The sequence below is a fragment of the Bos indicus genome, chromosome 15, assembly GCF_029378745.1.
Source record: "Bos indicus isolate NIAB-ARS_2022 breed Sahiwal x Tharparkar chromosome 15, NIAB-ARS_B.indTharparkar_mat_pri_1.0, whole genome shotgun sequence".
In the NCBI taxonomy this organism is placed as follows: Eukaryota; Metazoa; Chordata; class Mammalia; order Artiodactyla; family Bovidae; genus Bos; species Bos indicus.
In genome coordinates this window covers 52,984,352-53,003,726 of record NC_091774.1, presented here as the reverse complement: position 1 = coordinate 53,003,726, position 19,375 = coordinate 52,984,352, and the positions used below count along the sequence as shown (strand labels likewise).

At 37.8% G+C, this 19,375-nt stretch overlaps 1 protein-coding gene across 2 annotated transcripts in view; it reads left to right on the top strand.

The window, feature by feature from the left end:
* FCHSD2 (FCH and double SH3 domains 2) overlaps positions 1-19,375 on the top strand; it is a 256,209-nt gene that overhangs the window by 88,253 nt on the left and 148,581 nt on the right. For both annotated transcript variants that reach the window (XM_070767602.1, XM_019975329.2), the window contains exon 4: positions 14,329-14,405. In XM_070767602.1, coding sequence (XP_070623703.1) covers positions 14,329-14,405 — 77 coding nt within the window. The remainder of the gene's footprint in view (positions 1-14,328; positions 14,406-19,375) is intronic.

Below are 19,375 nucleotides of genomic sequence, written 5' to 3'. Positions count from 1 at the left end.
GGGGTGGAGCAATGTGGCCTACAAGAGGGCAGGGTCCTGACTGTAGAGTTAGTAAGTGGCTTAAGAACAAATTGGTAAGAGGCAACAGACCAGATGTTCCATAAAAGTGGAGTGGAGATTTGGTCCAAAGTTATGTTTGTAACTTTAGGAGAAGTGTGGCAAGGGTTTGGGCCCAAACAGCCTGCAGGGCTAACTCCCAGAGTGGCAAACATTATCCCTGGAAGCCCTGTTGCCCTTGAAGGGATGCCACCAACACATGGACTTCTAGCAGGCATTGTGTGTCCGTCACCCACCCTGGCGGGCCCACTGAGAGATGCTGTTGTTGCATGTTGTAGGAAACATGGAAGATGAAGGGCTGACTATCTAGAGGGCTTGGATATTGTACATTTTTCTCTCCCAAGGGCCAGCTATTTTCTGGTTGTCCCTCCAGAATATTGTAGAGGCAACATTGTGGACCCAGATGCGACTCAGGAAAAGAGCATGAAACAGGAGGGAAGGAGTCAGGGCACAACTTTTCAAAGAATGACATAGCCCAAGGGCATAACATAAACCAATTAAAATCAAATTGGTCCAAGATGACAAGTCAAATTCAACTAAACCTTGAGCCCCAGTCTGCAAGCAAAATGATACAGAGGTGCCAGGACAGTTCCAAGGCACTGTCAAAAGACTGAGGAGTGGGTGGTTCCCCAATTGTTGGAGTGATCCTCCCACTCATTACCATATGAAATCACCTAGCTCATAAAAACTAACCACACCAGATTCCATGACCAGCGCCCTCACCCTCTGTGATAGCCCACACCCTGTGGAGTACAGGCCTGGGATTTCTTTGGAAGGAATGATGCTAAAGCTGAAACTCCAGTACTTTGCCCACCTCATGCAAAGAGTTGACTCATTGGAAAAGACTCTGATGCTGGGAGGGATTGGGGGCAGGAGGAGAAGGGGACGACAGAGGATGAGATGGCTGGATGGCATCACTGATACAATGGACGTGAGTCTGAGTGAACTCCAGGAGTTGGTGACGGACAGGGAGGCCTGGCGTGCTGCGATTCATGGGGTGCAAAGAGTGGGACATGACTGAGCAACTGAACTGAACTGAACTGAACTACTCCTTGGAAGAAAAGTTATGACCAACCTAGATCAGATCAGATCAGTCGCTTAGTCGTGTCCGACTCTTTGCGACCCCATGAATCGCAGCACGCCAGGCCTCCCTGTCCATCACCAACTCCCGGAGTTCACTCAGACTCAACGTCCATCAAGTCAGTGATGCCATCCAGCCATCTCATCCTCTGTCGTCCCCTTCTCCTCCTGCCCCCAGTCCCTCCCAGCATCAGAGTCTTATCCAATGAGTCAACTATTCGCATGAGGTGGCCAAAGTACTGGAGACCAACCTAGACAGCATATTAAAAAGCAGAGACATTACTTTGCCAACAAAGTAATGCTAGTCAATGCTATGGTTTTTCCAGTAGTCATGTATAGATGTGAGAGTTGGACTATAAAGAAGGCTGAGCACCAAAGAATTGATGCTTTTGAACTGTGGTGTTGGAGAAGACTCTTGAGAGTCCCTTGGACTTCAAGGAGATCCAACCAGTCCATCCTAAAGGAAATCGGTCCTGAATAGTCATTGGAAGGACTGATGCTGAAGCTGAAACTCCAATACTTTGGCCACCTGATGTGAAGAACTGACTCATTTGAAAAGACCCCGATTCTGGGAAGGATTGAAGGCAGAAGAAGAAGGGGATGACAGAGGATGAGATGATTGGATGGCATCACCAACCTGATGGACATGAGCTTGAGCAAACTCTGAGAGCTGGCGATGGACAGGAAAGCCTGGCGTGCTGCAGTCCATGGGATCACAAAGAGTCAGACACGACTGAGCAACTGAATTGAACTGAACTGGACTGTAGCCCACCAGCCTCCTCTGTCCATTGGATTCTCCAGACAAGAATATTAGAGTGGGTTGCCATTTCCTTCTCCAGGAAAGGATCGAAACTGTAATGGCAGGTGGATCCTTCACCACTGAGCCACCAGGGAAGCCTGACTTTAAATATTAGTTGAGTGTGAACATTAAGTACTCAGCTGTTAGCTTTAATGGTTAATTATGTTTTCTATCCTACAAGAGAAATGAGGAAGATTGGCTTTCATTGGCCTTAAATATTCAGTCACATTTTGTCTGTCTCTTCTGGATTGCTCCCCTCTATTTTAAGATAACTAAGGATGCTTTCCATACTGTTTATGGAGTTCTTACAACAAGAATACTGGAGTGGTTTGCTATTCCCTCCTTCGGTTGGAAGGAAAACTGTAACCAACCTAGACAGCATATTAAAAAGCAGAGACATCACTTTGCTAACCAAAGTCCATATAGTCAAAGCTATAGTTTTTTGAGTAGTCATGTACAGATATGAGAGTTGAACCATAAAGAAGGCTGAGCAGCAAAGAATTGATGCTTTTGAATTGTGGTGTTAAAAAGACTCTTGAGAGTCCCTTGTACTGCAAGGGAGATGAAAGCAGTCAATCCTGAAGAATTGAATATTCATTGGAGGGACTGATGCTGAAACTGAAACTCCAATACTTTTGCCACCTGATGCGAAGAGCCAACTCATTGGAAAAGACCGTGATGCTAGGAAAGATTGAAGGCAAAATGATAAGGGGGTGGCAGAGGATGAAATGGCTAGACAGTATCACTGACTCAGTGGATGTGAATCTGAACAAACTCTGGGAGCTAGTGAAGGATAGCGGAGTCTGGCATGTTGCAGTCCATGGGATCCAAAGAGTCAGTCATGAGTTAACGACTGAACAACAAAAAACAAAGGGTCCAGCTCATGAAATTATTTACTTGTTGATTTGAAACATTCCAGTTTCTGCTTGAAGAAGGAACTGCTTTTTTAGCTGTCTTTGAGATCAAGTGGATAGTTCAGTTATGTTGACTAATATAACACTTTTGTTATTATTTAAAAACAACAGCACCTACCTTGTTTTTCCCCCTCAATAAGACCCTTCAGTCAGAAGCTTACAAATAGCTATCAGCTAATCCAAGCCTTGAAATCTAACTTTAATTTTAACAATTGAAAAAAACATAATTTTGATGATGTCTAGTGACTCTTTAACATTCTAAATAAGGCAAAGTTAGTATATTTTGCTCTAAAAATGTGTCATCATTTATGTCTTCAAATTGGTAATGTTTTAGGTATTATAAAATAAATCCCTTAAATTTATTTTTTGACAGCAAATAATATAAATCTCTATTGGAATATGACTGTAACACTTAGTGAAAACTATTGTTTTTCTTACTAATGGCTTCTAGCAATGTGAAAAGAAAAATTCTCAAAATGTGGGGGGAAGAAAAAAAATTCATAAAAGTATAATCATCATTTTGTGGTTAAACAGTCTACTGAAAAATGGAAAAATGCAGTAAAAACTATTGAAGTAAGAGAGAGAAGCTAAGTCAGTGCTTTTAGTCAGTAGGATTTTCTCTTGATTAAAACTTGTATATAAATTGTTTGGGAATAAATGGAAGAACTCTATAGGAGTCAACAAAACTGTCTGGAGTGGGATGGGTGACGTGAACTTGAAAATGATCAGATAACTGACATTTAGTATTTAATATCAGGTAGATTTGGCCTTTTGCCTCCTAAAAGGAAGATAACCTTTTACTGGACAAACTGCCAAGTTATATTGGCAACAGCATTGTATAAACTGGACATTTAACATGCCTTCTCTATTTAAGTCCAACAGGATTTATGCACATACTTTCTCTTCATTGTTGTAATAGCAACATTCATTGGATAGCTAAGCATAATTCAAGCAGATAATTTTCTACCTCTTATTTATATTAAAGGAAACACTGAGCTTTATAAGCACAGTAAATTAACTTAAAATGATGTATCCTAGTTATTATTAAGACCACAACTCTTCAAGAAAACATCTTTTAAAATGTGTTTTTATGATTGCATTTTAAGCACAGTGGTAGTAATAGTGCTTTTACTCTGAGTTATGTAAAAGAAAGACATTGGAGGGTCTTTCTTAAAGTACAGGAATAACTTCATGGAAAACTTCTTTGAGAGTAGTTATCTCCTAAATACTAAAGAAGAGTTCATTATATAAAGTGTAAATGTAAGCTTTAAAGAACAAGTTGGTTGCTTTGAAGTAAAAATTTACCCCACCAACACTCCTCTGCATTTTCTTTATTATTTTTTATATCACAGTTTTTTTTTTTTTCATCTAAGTTTTGCCAAAACCTGAAACACCGCCTTCCTTTCTCAGGTGGTCAAATTCATATTTGCCTTTTTCAGATCCAGTTCCAGAGTACTTAAGTTCACATAGGTTTTCCTGACATCTCTCACTTTAGGAGAGTTAGTGACTTCTCTTTTCTTATACTTCTGCTAAATCTAGGATCATTTGTATCATAATCCAGCAGCCCTTTCTGCAGTTAAGTAGCCTGCCTGTGTATTCATCCCTGGGGAAGATACCACTATCTGTCCATTTGTATAAAGCCAAAATACAGAGAGTCATCTTTGTTGTTTCCTTCCTTTTTATCTCTTCCTCTTGTGTGTTCATCTGCTCAGTTCAGTTCAGTCGCTCAGTCGTGTCCGACTCTTGGCGACCCCATGAACCGCAGCACGCCAGGCCTCCCTGTCCATCACCAACTCCTGGAGTCTACCCAAACTCATGTCCATTGAGTCGGTGATGCCACCCAACCATCTCATCCTCTGTCATCCCCTTCTTCTGCCTTCAATCTTTCCCAGCATCAGGGTCTTTTCAAATGAGTCAGCTTTTCACATCAGGTGGCCAAAGTATTGAAGTTCCAGCTTCAACATCAGTCCTTCCAATGAACACCCAGGACTGATTTCCTTTAGGATGGACTGGTTGGATCTCTTCACCGTCCAAAGGACTCTCAAGAGTCTTCTCCAACACCACAGTTGAAAAGCATCAGTTCTTCAGTGCTCAGCTTTCTTTATAGTCCAACTCTCACATCCATACTTGACTACTGGAAAAACCATAGCCTTGACTGACGGACCTTTGTTGGTAAAGTAATGTCTCTGCTTTTAAATATGGTATCTAGGTTGGTCATAACTTTCCTTCCAAGGAGTAAGCGTCTTTTCTTTTCATGGCTGCAGTCACCATCTGCAGTGATTTTGGAGCCCCCCAAAATAAAGTCAGCCACTGATTCTACCGTTTCCCCATCTATTTCCCATGAAGTGATGGGACCAGATGCCATGATCTTAGTTTTCTGAATGTTGAGCTTAAGCCAACTTTTTCACTCTCCTCTTTCACTTTCATCAAGAGGTTCTTTAGTTCTTCGCTTTCTGCCACAAGGGAGGTGTCATCTGCGTATCTGAGGTTATTGATATTTCTCCCAGCAATCTTGATTCCAACTTGTGCCTCACCCCAGCACAGCATTTCTCATGATGTACTCTGCATATAAGTTAAGTAAGCAGGGTGACAATATATAGCTTTGACGTACTCCTTTCCCAATTTGGAACCAGTCTGTTGTTCCATGTCCAGTTCTAACTGTTGGTTCCTGACCTGCATACAGGTTTCTCAAGAGGCAGGTCAGGTGGTCTGATAGTCACATCTCTTTCAGAATTTTCCACAGTTTATTGTGATCCACACAGTCATATAAAGCAGAAATAGATGTTTTTCTAGAACTCTCTTGCTTTTTCCATGATCCAGCAATTTGATCTCTGGTTCCTCTCCCTTTTCTAAATCCAGCTTGAACACCTGGAAGTTCATGGTTCACATATTGCAGAAGCCTGGCTTGGAGAATTTTGAGCATTACTTTACTAGCATGTGAGATGAGTGCAATTGTGGTGTAGCTTGAGCATTCTTTGGCATTGCCTTTCTTTGGGATTGGAATGAAAACTGACCTTTTCCAGTCCTGTGGCCACTGCTGAGCTTTCCAAATTTGCTGGCATGTTGAGTGCAGCACTTTCACAGCATCATCTTCCAGGATTTGAAATAATAGCTTAACTGGAATTCCATCACCTTACTAGTTGTGTTCGTAGTGATGTTTCCTAAGGCCTACTTGACTTCACATTCCAGGATGTCTGGCTCTAGGTGAGTGATCACACCATTGTGATTATCTGAAGATCTTTTTTGTACAGTTCTTCTGTGTATTCTTGCTCCCTCTTCTTAATATCTTCTGCTTCTGATAGGTCCATACCATTTCTGTCTTTTATTGAGCCCATCTTTGCATAAAATGTTCCCTTGGTATCTCTAATTTTCTTGAAGAGATCTCTAGTCTTTCCCATTCTATTGTTTTCCTCTATTTCTTTGCACTGATCACTCTCCTTGCTATTCTGTGGAACTCTGCATTCAGATGCTTTTATCTTTCCTTTTCTCCTTTGCCTTTTGCCTCTCTTCTTTTCACAGCTATTTGTAAGGCCTCCTCAGACAGCCATTTTGCTTTTTTGCATTTCTTTCTCATTCGCTTAGTCATGTCCAATTCTTTGCAACCCTATATGAACTGTATGTAGCCTGCTAGGCTCCTCTGTCCATGGAATTTTCCCAACACAATACTGGAGCTGTTGACATTTCCTCCTCCAGGGTTCCCACCCCACAGATCAAACTCGAGTTGTCAGTCCAGTTCTTTACTACTGAACTGCCCGGGAAGCCGACCATTACCAACCATTATCATGTCAGTTTTCCCTGCTAAATATCTTTATCAGTCTGGTTTGATCTCCAGTGTCTCCTCCACATTTTGAACTCTCATCATCTCTGCCAGAGTTGCATAGGGCAAGTGTATGTGGGGAGGGGTGTAGGGCTTCCTTGCCTTCCCTGCATATGTCATTCTCCCACCATCTATGCATTTTCACCAACCTGAAAACTCTCTACCCCATACTGTTGGGATGTTTATGGAGGCTTCATCATGTGAGTATGATCAATTATTCACTCCATTCTGGCCCCTTTCTCCTCTCTAGAGATTAAGAAATGGGGCTGGAAATTCCAGGAATATGGCTTGGTCTTTCTGGTGACCAGCCCTCATCCAGGAGCCCACCTCGAGTCACCCGATAGAACAAAAGACATTGCTATCACCCAGGAAAATCAGTGAGACTTAGGAACTCTGTGTCATGAACTGGGGCTCAAAGGCTAAATGTTAGAACAAAATTCTCCTAGCACCTCTATCTACAAGAGTTTTATGAGCTCTGTACCAGGAACTAGGGACAAAGACCAACACGTATTTTATTTCACAAGGTATATATATAGCTTTTTTATTTGTTTTTTTCCACTTGGCAAAATGCATTTAAGATTTATCCAGGACTTCCCTGGCAGTCTAGTGGTCAAGACTCTACACTTCCACTGTGGGGGATACAGGTTCAATCCCTGGCTGGAGAACTAAGATCATGCCTGCTGTGCAGCATGGCCAAAAATTTTCCGGAAGAAAAGACTTCAACATGAATGTTGAGGTTAGACAGAAAACAACAAAACTCTGTAAAGCAATCATCCTTCACTAAAAAATAAATTTTAACAAGAAAAAAAGGCTTATTCAAGTTGTACAAATTTTTTTATTAGTTTTTATTTTTAATTAGTTTTTATTACTGCATGGTACTCTGTTGTAATGATGTACCACAGTTTGTTCATCTATTGAGGGACGTCTTGGCTGCTTCCACTTTCATGAATAAAGCCGCTTGAAACATTCATGTGCAGGGTTTTGTGTGAACATAAATTTTCTCATCAGTTTGTGGACTACCTAGGAGTGCTATTGCTGAGTTGTATGGGAAGTCTTTAATTTTATAGGAAGTTTCCAAATTGTTTTCCAGAGTGGTTGTACCATTTTACATTTCTGCCAATAGAGGCATGTCCTATGGCTCTGCATTCTCATTAACATTTAACATTGTAGTATTTTTTTAAATTTGAGCTATTCTAATAGGTATGTAGTGGTAGCTTATTGTTTTAATCTGCATTTTCATAGTGACAAGTGATGTTCCGTATTTTTCGTATACTTATTTACTATCATTACATCATCTTAATGAAGTGTGTGTTCAGATCTTTTGCTCTTCTAAAAAACTGGGTTGGTTTTTTCCTTACTGTTGAGTTTTAAGGGCTCTCTATATATTTTGGATGCAGTCCTTTATCAGATATGTTATTTGCATGTATTTTTCCTAGTGTCTTTCCCAAAGGAAAGTTTAATTGTGATAAAGTCCAATTTTTAATTTTTTCCGTCATGTGTTACTTTTGATATTATGTGCAAAAGCTGTTTGCCAGAGGTAAAAGAGATTTGTATTCCCCTACATGTTTTGTACATGTGCTTTACATTTATATTTATGAACTATTTTGAATTAATTTTTGTGTAAGTTATGAGATATGTGTTTATGTTCATTTTTTGGCATTTGATTATCCAGTTGTTCCAAGCATTTATTCATATAGACTATCCTTTCTTCATCTGATTGCATTTGTGCTTTGTGAAAAATCAGTTTACTGTATTTGTATGGATCTATTTCTTGTCTCTCTTTTATTCCATTGATCTGTGTGTCCTTTCTTTTGCCAGTACCACACTGTAACATTATAGTGTAGTGTTGTAACTAGCTTTGAACTCATAATGTGAGTCCTCTGACTTTGTTCATATTTTCAGAATTGTTTGGCTATTTCTGGTACCTTTACCTTTCCATGTACATTTTAAAATCAGTCTTTTGATATTTAGCTTTCTGGAATTTTTATTTGGATTGCCGTGAATGAATAAGTGAAATTCAGAATAAGTGACATCTTAATAATGTGAACTCTTCTAATCCATTAACATGGGATTTTCTGATTTTTTTCATCAGTGTTTTGGACTTTTCCAAAAAGTGTTTTGTTAGATTTATTCCTGAGTGTCGTTTTGCCCACAATGCTATCCTTTTTTTTTTTTTTTTTAAGTTTCAAATACTACTTGTTCATTACAGGTGCACAGGAGAACAATTGAGTTTTATATGTTGTCCTTGTATCTTGCCACCTGCTAAACTTAATTATTAGTTCCAGGAGGTTTTTTTGTAGATTATTTGGGGTTTTCTACATAGACAATCATTTCATCTTTGAATAAAGGTAGTTTTATTTTTTCCTGTCCGTCTGTATCTCTTTTAACTTCCTTTGTTTGCCTGTTTGTACTAGGTGGGACTACGCATGAAAGTGAAAGTGTTAGTCACGCAGTCGTGTCCAACTCTTTGTGACCTCATGGACTGTAGCCCGCCAGACTCCTCTGTCCATTCTTCAGGCAAGAATCCTGGAGTGGGTTGCCATTCCCTTCTCCAGGAGATCTTCCCAACCCAGGGGTTGGACTTGGGTCTCCTGCATTGCAGGCAGTTTCTTTACTGGTTGAGCCACTAGGGACTACACATACAATGTGGTAAAGGATGGTGAGAGAGCACATCTTTGCCTTATTCTCAGTCTCACAGGGAAAGCATTCATTTTCTACTAGAAGTATGTTAACTGTAGGCTTTTTGTGTATACCTTTTATTAGGTTAAGGAAGTTTCCTTCTGTTGCTAGTTTTTGAGAGTTTTTTTTATCATGGGTGAGTGTTAAATTCTTTCTCTTTTTGATTCTGTTCGGTTCTAAAATCAAATAGGTCATTTAATATGTCATTGTTGTTCAGTTGCTGAGTCGTGTCTGACTCTTTGCAACTCCATGGACTGCAGCACGGCAGGCTTTCCTGTCCCTCACTATCTACTGGAGTCTGCTCAGATTCATGTCCATTGAGTTGGTGATGCTGTCTAACCATCACATCCTCTGCTGCCCCCTAATATGTCATTAGAACTTAAATAATTACATTTTTTCTTATATAATTACATTTAAACACAATCTTTATTTTTGATAAAAGGAAGAGTCTTAAAATATGTAAATACATGTTTAATATGTAACATGAGATTAATACCTCATTTTATCATGGAATGAATAGAAAAATATGTAAAGGCAATTTATTATGTAATTTTAAATAATTTTTTTTTCTTTAACTTAAATTATATGATGTACAAAACAATGAAAAATATTTCAAAACTTCCCTTAAGGAGAGGGTGTTAAGTTCTTTATTACTATTAAAATAATTTTAGAATAGGAAAGGCATTGTATAATATACATCAGTTTGAGAAGTATCCAACTTATTCTGTGGACTTTAGTTTTTAACAATCATTTACACAATGTTGGGAATTTCATGACAAAATTGGATGCAGAAAAACTTGTGTGAGAGCCAGAGAGCACACTTCTGCTCAGCTTCTTGTGATAAATGGACAAAAGGTTAAGCCATCAGTCCATTTCCCAGTGTCTATTAAACAGTGACTTTCTTTGTGTTGCTTCACTTGTTAGAGCAATATAACAAGTGTTATTGAGAGGTGAAACAAAGCAAGTCTTACATCAGACACTGATAGCTTTTTAAAAGTTGAAATGGGATGTTATTGGGTGTTCCAAAGAGTATACTGATAGTACATTTTTGTGGAAACCACTGCTCCAGAGTAAACTGTATTAGAAATCAAATCAGCATTATATTTTAATGATCCTAATGTAAATATAAATAAATATTGTGTGTCTAATGCACCAGTTTTAGATAGTAATATTGTGGGCTAGGGAAGAAATTAAAAAAAAAAAAAAAACTAAAAAAAAAATTGCCAGCCACAGGTTTATTTTCCTTAGCCATGTACTCATGGTAGAGTTTATTTTCTGTACAAAGAAACCTTTTATACATAAGATATAGCCTTAAGCATGATGTAAAAGGTAGACCAGTTAAGTATATAATGCTTTCAGAAGCATGCAGTGTTATTTATGACCTTTCCTATCATGGCCATGGAGTATTTCTTGAGCGTCCATGCAGATTAGATCTTGAACAGCTGCATGGAACACACAGGAGTCATGATTCCTGTTTCTGTGAACTAACTTGAATAAAGTCTTTCATCTAAAGCTCTCGCTGTTTGTCTATTTCATGAATCCCTCATCTCATCTCTGAAGGGCTCCATTCAGTTTAATACAGTTCAACATTGTAGTTTAGATCTCTAGAAATTGCTTTTGTAACTCATAATGCACAAAAAAGATAACAAGTTGAAATAATTTCAAAAAAATTTTAAAGAATTATATAAAATCTACTTCAAAATGATTTTGAGGGTGAAGATTTAGAATGATAACTAGGGATTCTAATTCAAACTTAACTAGTTTTGTTAACTACTTAACTTCAAGTAGAATTTGTGTATTCTGAGTGTCCAGAAATTTTTCTGTATTGTAATAGGGCCTAACGGAATTATGAGAGATAAGTGTGTTGAGATGTTTGTTAATGAGTTCACTTGTTTTATGTATCTTTATAGTGCTGCCATTCTGGCCTCTTAGTCCTCATAATCTGAGGCTACTGTCACATCCCATGTTCTGTATGAAGTGTTCTGCAGCCACTTTAGCAGTGATTAAACTGAAAAAGTCACTATAATATTATTTAAATTAATTTGTTAGGAAAATATCAGATAATTTTTTCCTCCTGGGTACTTGTATCACTTACTGCCACTTTTAAGGCAGTAACCCATCTGTTGCTTTCCATTTTATGTTGAATGCTTCTTACTCTGTCTACATATTACAATTTCTTTAAACTCAGGAATCTTAATTTACTTGAATCTTCATAAAATATGTACTTTTTTCATTGCCTGGGTATCTACATGTGTGTTCCCTTTTGATAATGAAGATGGTCAAATTTGACTGTAATTTTATTAATGAGCTTATTTATCATATTAAAACCATCTGGTCATAATGTTAGAAATCTGGTATATGTTTCTTTTCTTTGAGTGTATGAAAATTAAGGAGCCAGAGAAATTTTGGTCTAAAGGTTTCTAACTTCAAATGACAAAAACACAAAAGGAGTTTGAGTATTATATATTAGGAATGAAATTATGTAGGTGGCATTTATTTATGCAGTCAGGGAACATTATTGGTATCAACTGAATACTAGGCTCTGCTATATATAGCCTGGAGACAGAGTGATTAAAAAAATGACAAGATTGGTACCTGAAAGAGCTTATAGTCAGCAAATAGACAAAACATGTTGAAACCAGACAGTAACAATGAGCAGTGTATAAGGATTATGAATACTGTAGGGTAGTGTGTTCACTGGAAGGAATGATGCTAAAGCTGAAGCTCCAATACTTTGGCCACCTCATGCGAAGAGTTGACTCATTGGAAAAGACTCTGATGCTGGGAGGGATTGGGGGCAGGAGGAGAAGGGGATGACAGAGGATGAGATGGCTGGATGGCATCACCGACTCGATGGACGTGAGTCTGAGTGAACTCCGGGGGTTGGTGATGGACAGGGAGGCCTGGCATGCTGCGATTCATGGGGTCGCAAAGAGTCGGACACGACTGAGCGACTGAACTGAACTGAACTGAGGGTAGTGTGAGAGATAGCAGCTGAATGAAGGGTGAGCTACTTTGTATACAGTGTGATTAGAAAAGCCCTCTTAGAGGAAGATACAAAGTATGACCAAAAGGAAGTACCTAGAATTCTGGTCTCTGAATATGGTTTCTCTCTGAAAGGAATCAGAATTCCTCGGAAAACTAGCTTACTGAAGATCTGGAATAGGAACTGTAAAAGAAAACAAAATTATTTAAATATGTTGGGGTCATAATGTGGGCACCAACTTGGAGGAACTCCCACTGACCACTGATGTAGCATTTGGAGCACTGAGAGAATAATGACTGCAATAGATTGAAACACATCCATTATTCAAAACATGTGAGTGCATAATGTTACTTTAAAAATTCATTCTTCACTTTTGGACCAAAACTAGGCAGTCAAATATTTATCTTGCCTTTCCTATAAGAATTGTACCTTAGCATACCCAAATAGTCCATGAGGGGATACTTCTTTAAAAAAGAATTCAAGCTAACAAATGCATAAAGAATGATAAACTGTTCTCTTTTAATGAAATGAAACCAAACAGGCAGTGAAACTTTCTACATTTTTCTTTATATACGTTTTAATATTTTGTGTTAGGAAATCTAAAAATCAGTTTAAAGGAGGAGCAGCAAGAATTCAGCCAGTAGGAATGAGAGTGATGGGAAGATATTTCATACAAATAACGCTTTGAAAAAGGTACAAAATTGAAAAAAAATCTGTCCAGATTCAGAGAAGTTTTAATAATTGTGTTCCCTAAAGTACAAGGCATGTAAATGAGAGTGTTGTGGATAAGCAGTTGTTTGTTAGTTTTCAGAATACATAGGACCTGAAAACAGTGAAACCAAACTATTGCCAAGTTCAAAAGGAATTGAGATTCAAAGGAGCTTCTCTATTATTCTTGCTTGGGCTCATTAAAAAAATAATAAACATTATTATTTTATTCAACAGAAGCATTCAACAGTGGATTTAATTAAGCCAAATTGATTTGGCATCAGACCTTACTAGAAAGGTATCATGTATAGAATGCACCATCGATTTTACTCGGGCAATTTGTGCTGAAAGTAGGCAGCCAATTAATGTGATTGTTCTTCATCTCAGCACTTGATTTGTTCTTTTTAAAGTTGCATGTATGGAGATGAATACCCCAAACTTAACGATTTCTGATCCATTACATTGGGCCCTGTTACAATATTAGGGGACCACATATGTTTCCTTCTAAAAGTAGTATGTTCTATACTCTGAGTAATTTAACCTCTCTTGCCAATGAAATCTTCTCTATTCAAATTCTGATACCCACTGTACGTGTTACGAATAAATACTGTTTTGTCTAGGTTCATGTTTGTATGGATAACAATAATTGGGTATTTCTTTGTGAAACAAATTTTTCCCATTTAAGTGATTTGTGCCATGGTGTTATTTAAAAAGAAGAAGAAGAAAAAAAAAACAAACCCTGAAGTCTTGTCTTGAAAATTACTAGTATGGAATAGCACCAGAGTTTGTGCATTAATTTTTCAAGCCTGTATTTATCTGTCTGCTCCAAATTGAATGTGTTGTACTATTTTCTGGTATATGAGTTTGGCTCCTTGGATTCAGAAATGCAATAAATGCTGCAACAGAGGAAAGATGGGAAATTGAGATGTCAGACTGAGTCATCAGAGCTCTGGAGGTGGACAGCTGTGTTCCCTGTGATATACCAGGGGTAGTTTGTTTCTATGGCTGGTCACATAGTTTGGTGAAATGAAAAGCATTTCAATTAAGTTTCAATTTTCTCATCTTTATACTTACCTTTTTCCTAAAAATGAGAACAAAAGAAGACTTTGAAAATAATGAAACCAGTTATAGTATTCTGCCATTTATCATTGATTCTTTACTTCTGAATTAAATTTACATATAGAAAGATGGGATTTGCTAAGTAGTATATTTTAAGGAAAAGAGCTTCCTTTATAGCACAATATTTATTTTATAATTTAATTTATATTACATTTGTATTTTTTAACAGGGTATCCAGAAGTTGGCTAGTCAGTATCTGAAGAGAGATTGGCCCGGAATAAAAGCTGATGATCGGAATGATTACAGGTAACTTAATCAGTATTCTTGCCCATTTTCTTTAAAACTTGTTTCACACAGAGCCATGTCACATATATATAATATAAAGACTCCAGGATTTTAAAAAATTTCTTCCTTTCTTTTGCTGTGTTTTTAGACATAATGTCAAAATTATTAAACAGTGTTAATGTTATACAACATATATAATCTATATGCAGTAGATCATTTTCATGTATCTTAAGTCTAGATTATGTTCTGTTAAATTGATGGACACTCTCATAAAGAATTTAAAGTAGATGACAATGGAACACAACTTGTTTCCTCAGTGACCTATAGATGAAACACACTCTTATAGCAATAATGAAACAGGATAATGATGTTCTATCATGATCTTGATTCTTTACTTCTGAAACAAATTCTACATTTGAAAAGATAGAATTGTGTGAGCCTAGGGAAAAAGAGTTTGTGTGTGTGTGTGTGTGTATACTTTATACACACCCAGGGTATCCAGAAATTGACTAGTCAATATCCACATACAAATTTTAAAGAAGGTAGGTGACAATGGAATATAAATTGTGTCATCATACAGACGTTTTATAGCTGATTAACAATTTTGTGACAGTTTCAGGTGAACAGTGAAGGAACTCAGCCATACATATACATGTATCCATTCTCTCCCAAACCCTGCTCTCATCCACATTGCCACATAACATTGAGTAGAATTTCATGTGCTATACAGTGGGTCCTTGTTGGTTATCCATTATAAATATAGCAGTATGTACATGTTCATCCCACACTCCCTAACTATCCCCAGAAACTGATTTGTTCTCTAAGTCTGTGAGTCTCTGTTTTTAAGTAAGTTCATTTGTATCATTTCTTTTTCGATTCCAGGTGTACAGATATCATACGATATTTTTTCTTCTCTGTCTGACTTAGTTCACTCAGTATGACAATCTCTAGGTCCATTTGTGTTGCTGCAAATGGCATTATTTCATTCTTTTTAATGACTGAATCAGATTCCATTGTATATATGTACCACGTCTTCTTTATCTATTCTTCTATTGATAGATATTCAGGTTGCTTCCATGTAGTACTACAGTGAACATTGGGGTGCATGTATCCATCATTCTGACTGGTATGAGGTGATACCTCATTGTAGTTTTGATTTGCATTTCTCTAATAATTAGCAGTGTTGAACATCTTTTCATGTGCCTCTTGGCCATCTGTATGTTTCCTTCAGAGAGATGTTTACTTACATCTTCTGCCCATTTGTTGATAGGATTGTTTGCTTTAATGCTGTTAAACCTCATGAGCTCTTTGTAAATTTTGGAGACTAATCCCTTGTTGGTCACATCATTTGCAAATATTTTCTCCAAATCCATACAGATATCTTTAAAGTATTTATAATTTTGTTTAGACTTGGATGTCTTTTTTTGCAGTTAATTTGGAAGTATTTATTAGGTTTTGTACTCAAGACTGTCCTTAGTGTTGAGGGAAACTATGTCAAAGACAGGGTTTCAGAGTTTGCAGTCTGGTTGAAGTTACGACTAATTATTACTCATGAAGCAATAGCAGAGAATCCAGGGTAATTAAGAACTCAGTATTGAAATGTGTGGTTTGGAATCTGAATATTTATCAGGTTACTGGATCATAAGATAATTTCTTAACAGAGCTAGAAAACTGAAGAATATACAAGAAACCTTAACAGTATTGCTGATGTAAGTAAAGCCTGACCTAGAAAGAGGTTGCTTGCTAAACAGTAGAGAAGAACTCCAACTTATAGATAGGTTATATTCCAAGTTTGTTTGAAATTCAGGATGTGGGCTGCCAAAGAAATAAGGCTAAGGTTATGCCCCCAGGCTAACTTATACAACCTAACTTTTAAAAGTATGGTAAGCCACTGGAAAAGGAAATGGCAAACCACTTCAGTATTCTTGCTTTGAGAACTTCAGGAATACTATGAAAAGGCAAAAAGATAGGACACTGAAAGATGAACTCCCCAGGTCAGTAGGTGCCCAATACGCTACTGGAGGTCAGTGGAGAAATAACTCCAGAAAGAATGAAGGGATGGAGCCAAAGCAAAAAGAATACCCAGCGGTGGATGTGACTGGTGACAGAAGCAAGGTCCGATGCTGTAAAGAGCAATATTGCATAGGAACCTGGAATGTCAGGTCCATGAATCAAGGCAAATTAGAAGTGGTCAAGCAGGAGATGGCAAGAGTGATGGTTGACATTTTAGGAATCAGTGAACTAAAATGGACTGGAATGGGTGAATTTAACTCAGATGACCATTATATCTACTACTGTTGGCAAGAATCCCTTAGAAGAAATGGAGTAGCCATCATAGTCAATGAAAGAGTCCAAAATGTAATACTTGGATGCAATCTCAAAAATGACAGAATGATCCCTGTTCGTTTCCAAGGCAAACCATTCAAAATTGTAGTAATCCAAGTCTGCCCCAACCAGTAATGCTGAAGAAGCTGAAGGTGAACGGTTGAAGTTGAGTACAGAATGAAGCAGGGCAAAAGCTAATAGAGTTTTGCCGAGAGAATGCACTGATCATAGCGAACACCTTCTTCCGATAACATAAGAGAAGACTCTATACGTTGACATCACCAGATGGTCAATACCGAAATCAGATTGATTATTTTCTTTGCAGCCAGATGGAGAAGCTCTATATAGTCAGCAAAAACAAGATTCCCTGGAGAAGGGAATGGCTACCCATTCCGGTATTCTGGCCTGGAGAATTCCATGGACAGAGGAGCCTGGAGGGCTACAGTCCATGGGGTTGCTAAGGGTTGGACACGACTGAGCGACTTCACTTTCACTTTCCACTTTCATGCATTGGAGAAGGAAATGGCAACCCACTCCAGTGTTCTTGCCTGGAGAATCCCAGGGACGGGGGAGCCTGGTGGGCTGCTGTCTATGGGGTGGCACAGAGTCAGACACGACTGAAGCGACTTAGCAGCAGCAGCAGCAGCATTCTGCCTTCCTCTGCAAAGCCTCACCTCCTAATACCATTATCACCTTTGAGGAACAGGATTTCCACATATGAATTCTGGGGGAACACAGACATTCAGACCATAGCAGGTCTTTTCTATGTAAATATTCCTTGGAGTTCCCTCAGCTCTCTAGTGACTATTTTAAGTAATCGTATCTATTTTCCTGTCTTTAAATATTGCCTATAAACTAGTAATGATCTGTGTTTTTATGAACTCTGCAGCTTGGGAGCAGACCTCATTTTCTCTTAGGAATGTTAAGTAGCTGCTTCTCTGCTTTCACAGTTTCATTTGCCACAGTACCACCAACCATATATATGTCTTTGTAAAACAGGCCTACTCTCACCCCTTACTTGAAAATTTTCTATTGTTTCTCCCTTCTAATAGTATGAAATTTTCTAAAAATTATGATATCCAAAGCCACAAGGAATCTTGACCCCAAATTACCCTTCTTTCCTCCTTTCTGGCCGTTCTCTTTGTTTCATGCTTGGTTCCCCAGCTCTTGGGAGCGTTAAGCTGCAGCTGTATTGTAGTTCTTACTACACCTCGACTGGACTAAGTATCAGTCATTCCCCGCTTTTACTTCTGTTATCTAGGATGAGGGTAGTCTCCCTATGTACTACCAAGACCAACAATACGTGGACACTTATTTATTAAGCACCATACTTTTTCCTTGTATCAGTCACTATATAAGTTAATCTTAGATTATGAATTTAACTTGCCAGCGTTTTCTAGAGTCTTCTTGATGTGTGATGTTGTTTTCCAAGTCAAAAAAGATCTGTGATTTTGTTTGTTAGTTTTTACTTAAAAAGAGTAATAATGGTTTCATGTGCAGTTTTAAGAAATAAGACAAAGAGCGCTCTTACGATCTTCACTCAGTTTCCCCAGTGGCATTATCTTGCATAACTGTAATACAGCATCACAATTAAGACATCAATATTGATACAATCCACCAGTCTAATTCAGAATTCACCAGTTTTATATGCACTCGTTTGTGTGTATGTAGGTGTATGCATATTAAGTTCCGTGGTGTTTTATCACATATGTAGATTTATGTGACCACTGCTGCAGTCAAATAAATTTGTTGGTTTGTTTCCTAATAAAAATTTTTCCTGATAAGGTTTGATCTGTTTTCCAGTGCATTAGTTATATGAGAAATAGTTTACAGCATGATTTTAGGTGGTATATGATCAGTTTTTTTTTTTTTTTAATTTTTTTGCCACATCATGCAGTATGTAAAATCTTAGTTCCCCATAGGAATCGAAGCCATGCCTCCTACTTTGGGAGTGTGGGATCTTTTTTTTCCCATTAATTTTTTTTATTTGAATTGAAGGATAATTGCTTTACAATATTGTGATTTTTTTTTTTTTTGCCATATATCAACATGAATTGGCCACAGGTATACATGTGTCCCCCCATCCTGAATCCCCCTCCCACCTCCATCCCCACCCTATCCTTCTGGATTGTCCCAGAGCGCTGACTTCGGGTGCCCTGCTTCATGCACTGAACTTGCACTGGTCATCTGTTTTACATATGTTGATGTACATGTTTCAGTGCTATTCTCTCAAATCATCCCATCTTTGCCTTCTCCCACTGAGTCCAAAAGTCTGTTCTTTACATCTGTGTCGCCTTTGCTGCCCTGCATGTAGGATCATCAGTCCTGTCTTTCTAAATTCCATATATATGCATTAATATACAGTATTTATCTTTCTCTTTCTGACTTACTTCAATCTGTAATAGAGGGAGTATGGAGTCTTAACCACTGGACCAGTGAGGAATCCTAGATCGATATTTTTGGATTCTACTAATTATAACTTAATTATTATGGCAAGTTTTATTTTTTAATTATAGTAGAATATGAATTGTAAGATACATATATCTTAATTTAAGAGATCAGTCATTTTAACAAAAAAGATAACAATGATATAGGAGATATGAGGCACAAACTATGTAAGATATACATGAAGAACTTAGGATACCCTTTTTATTAGAGTGAAGACA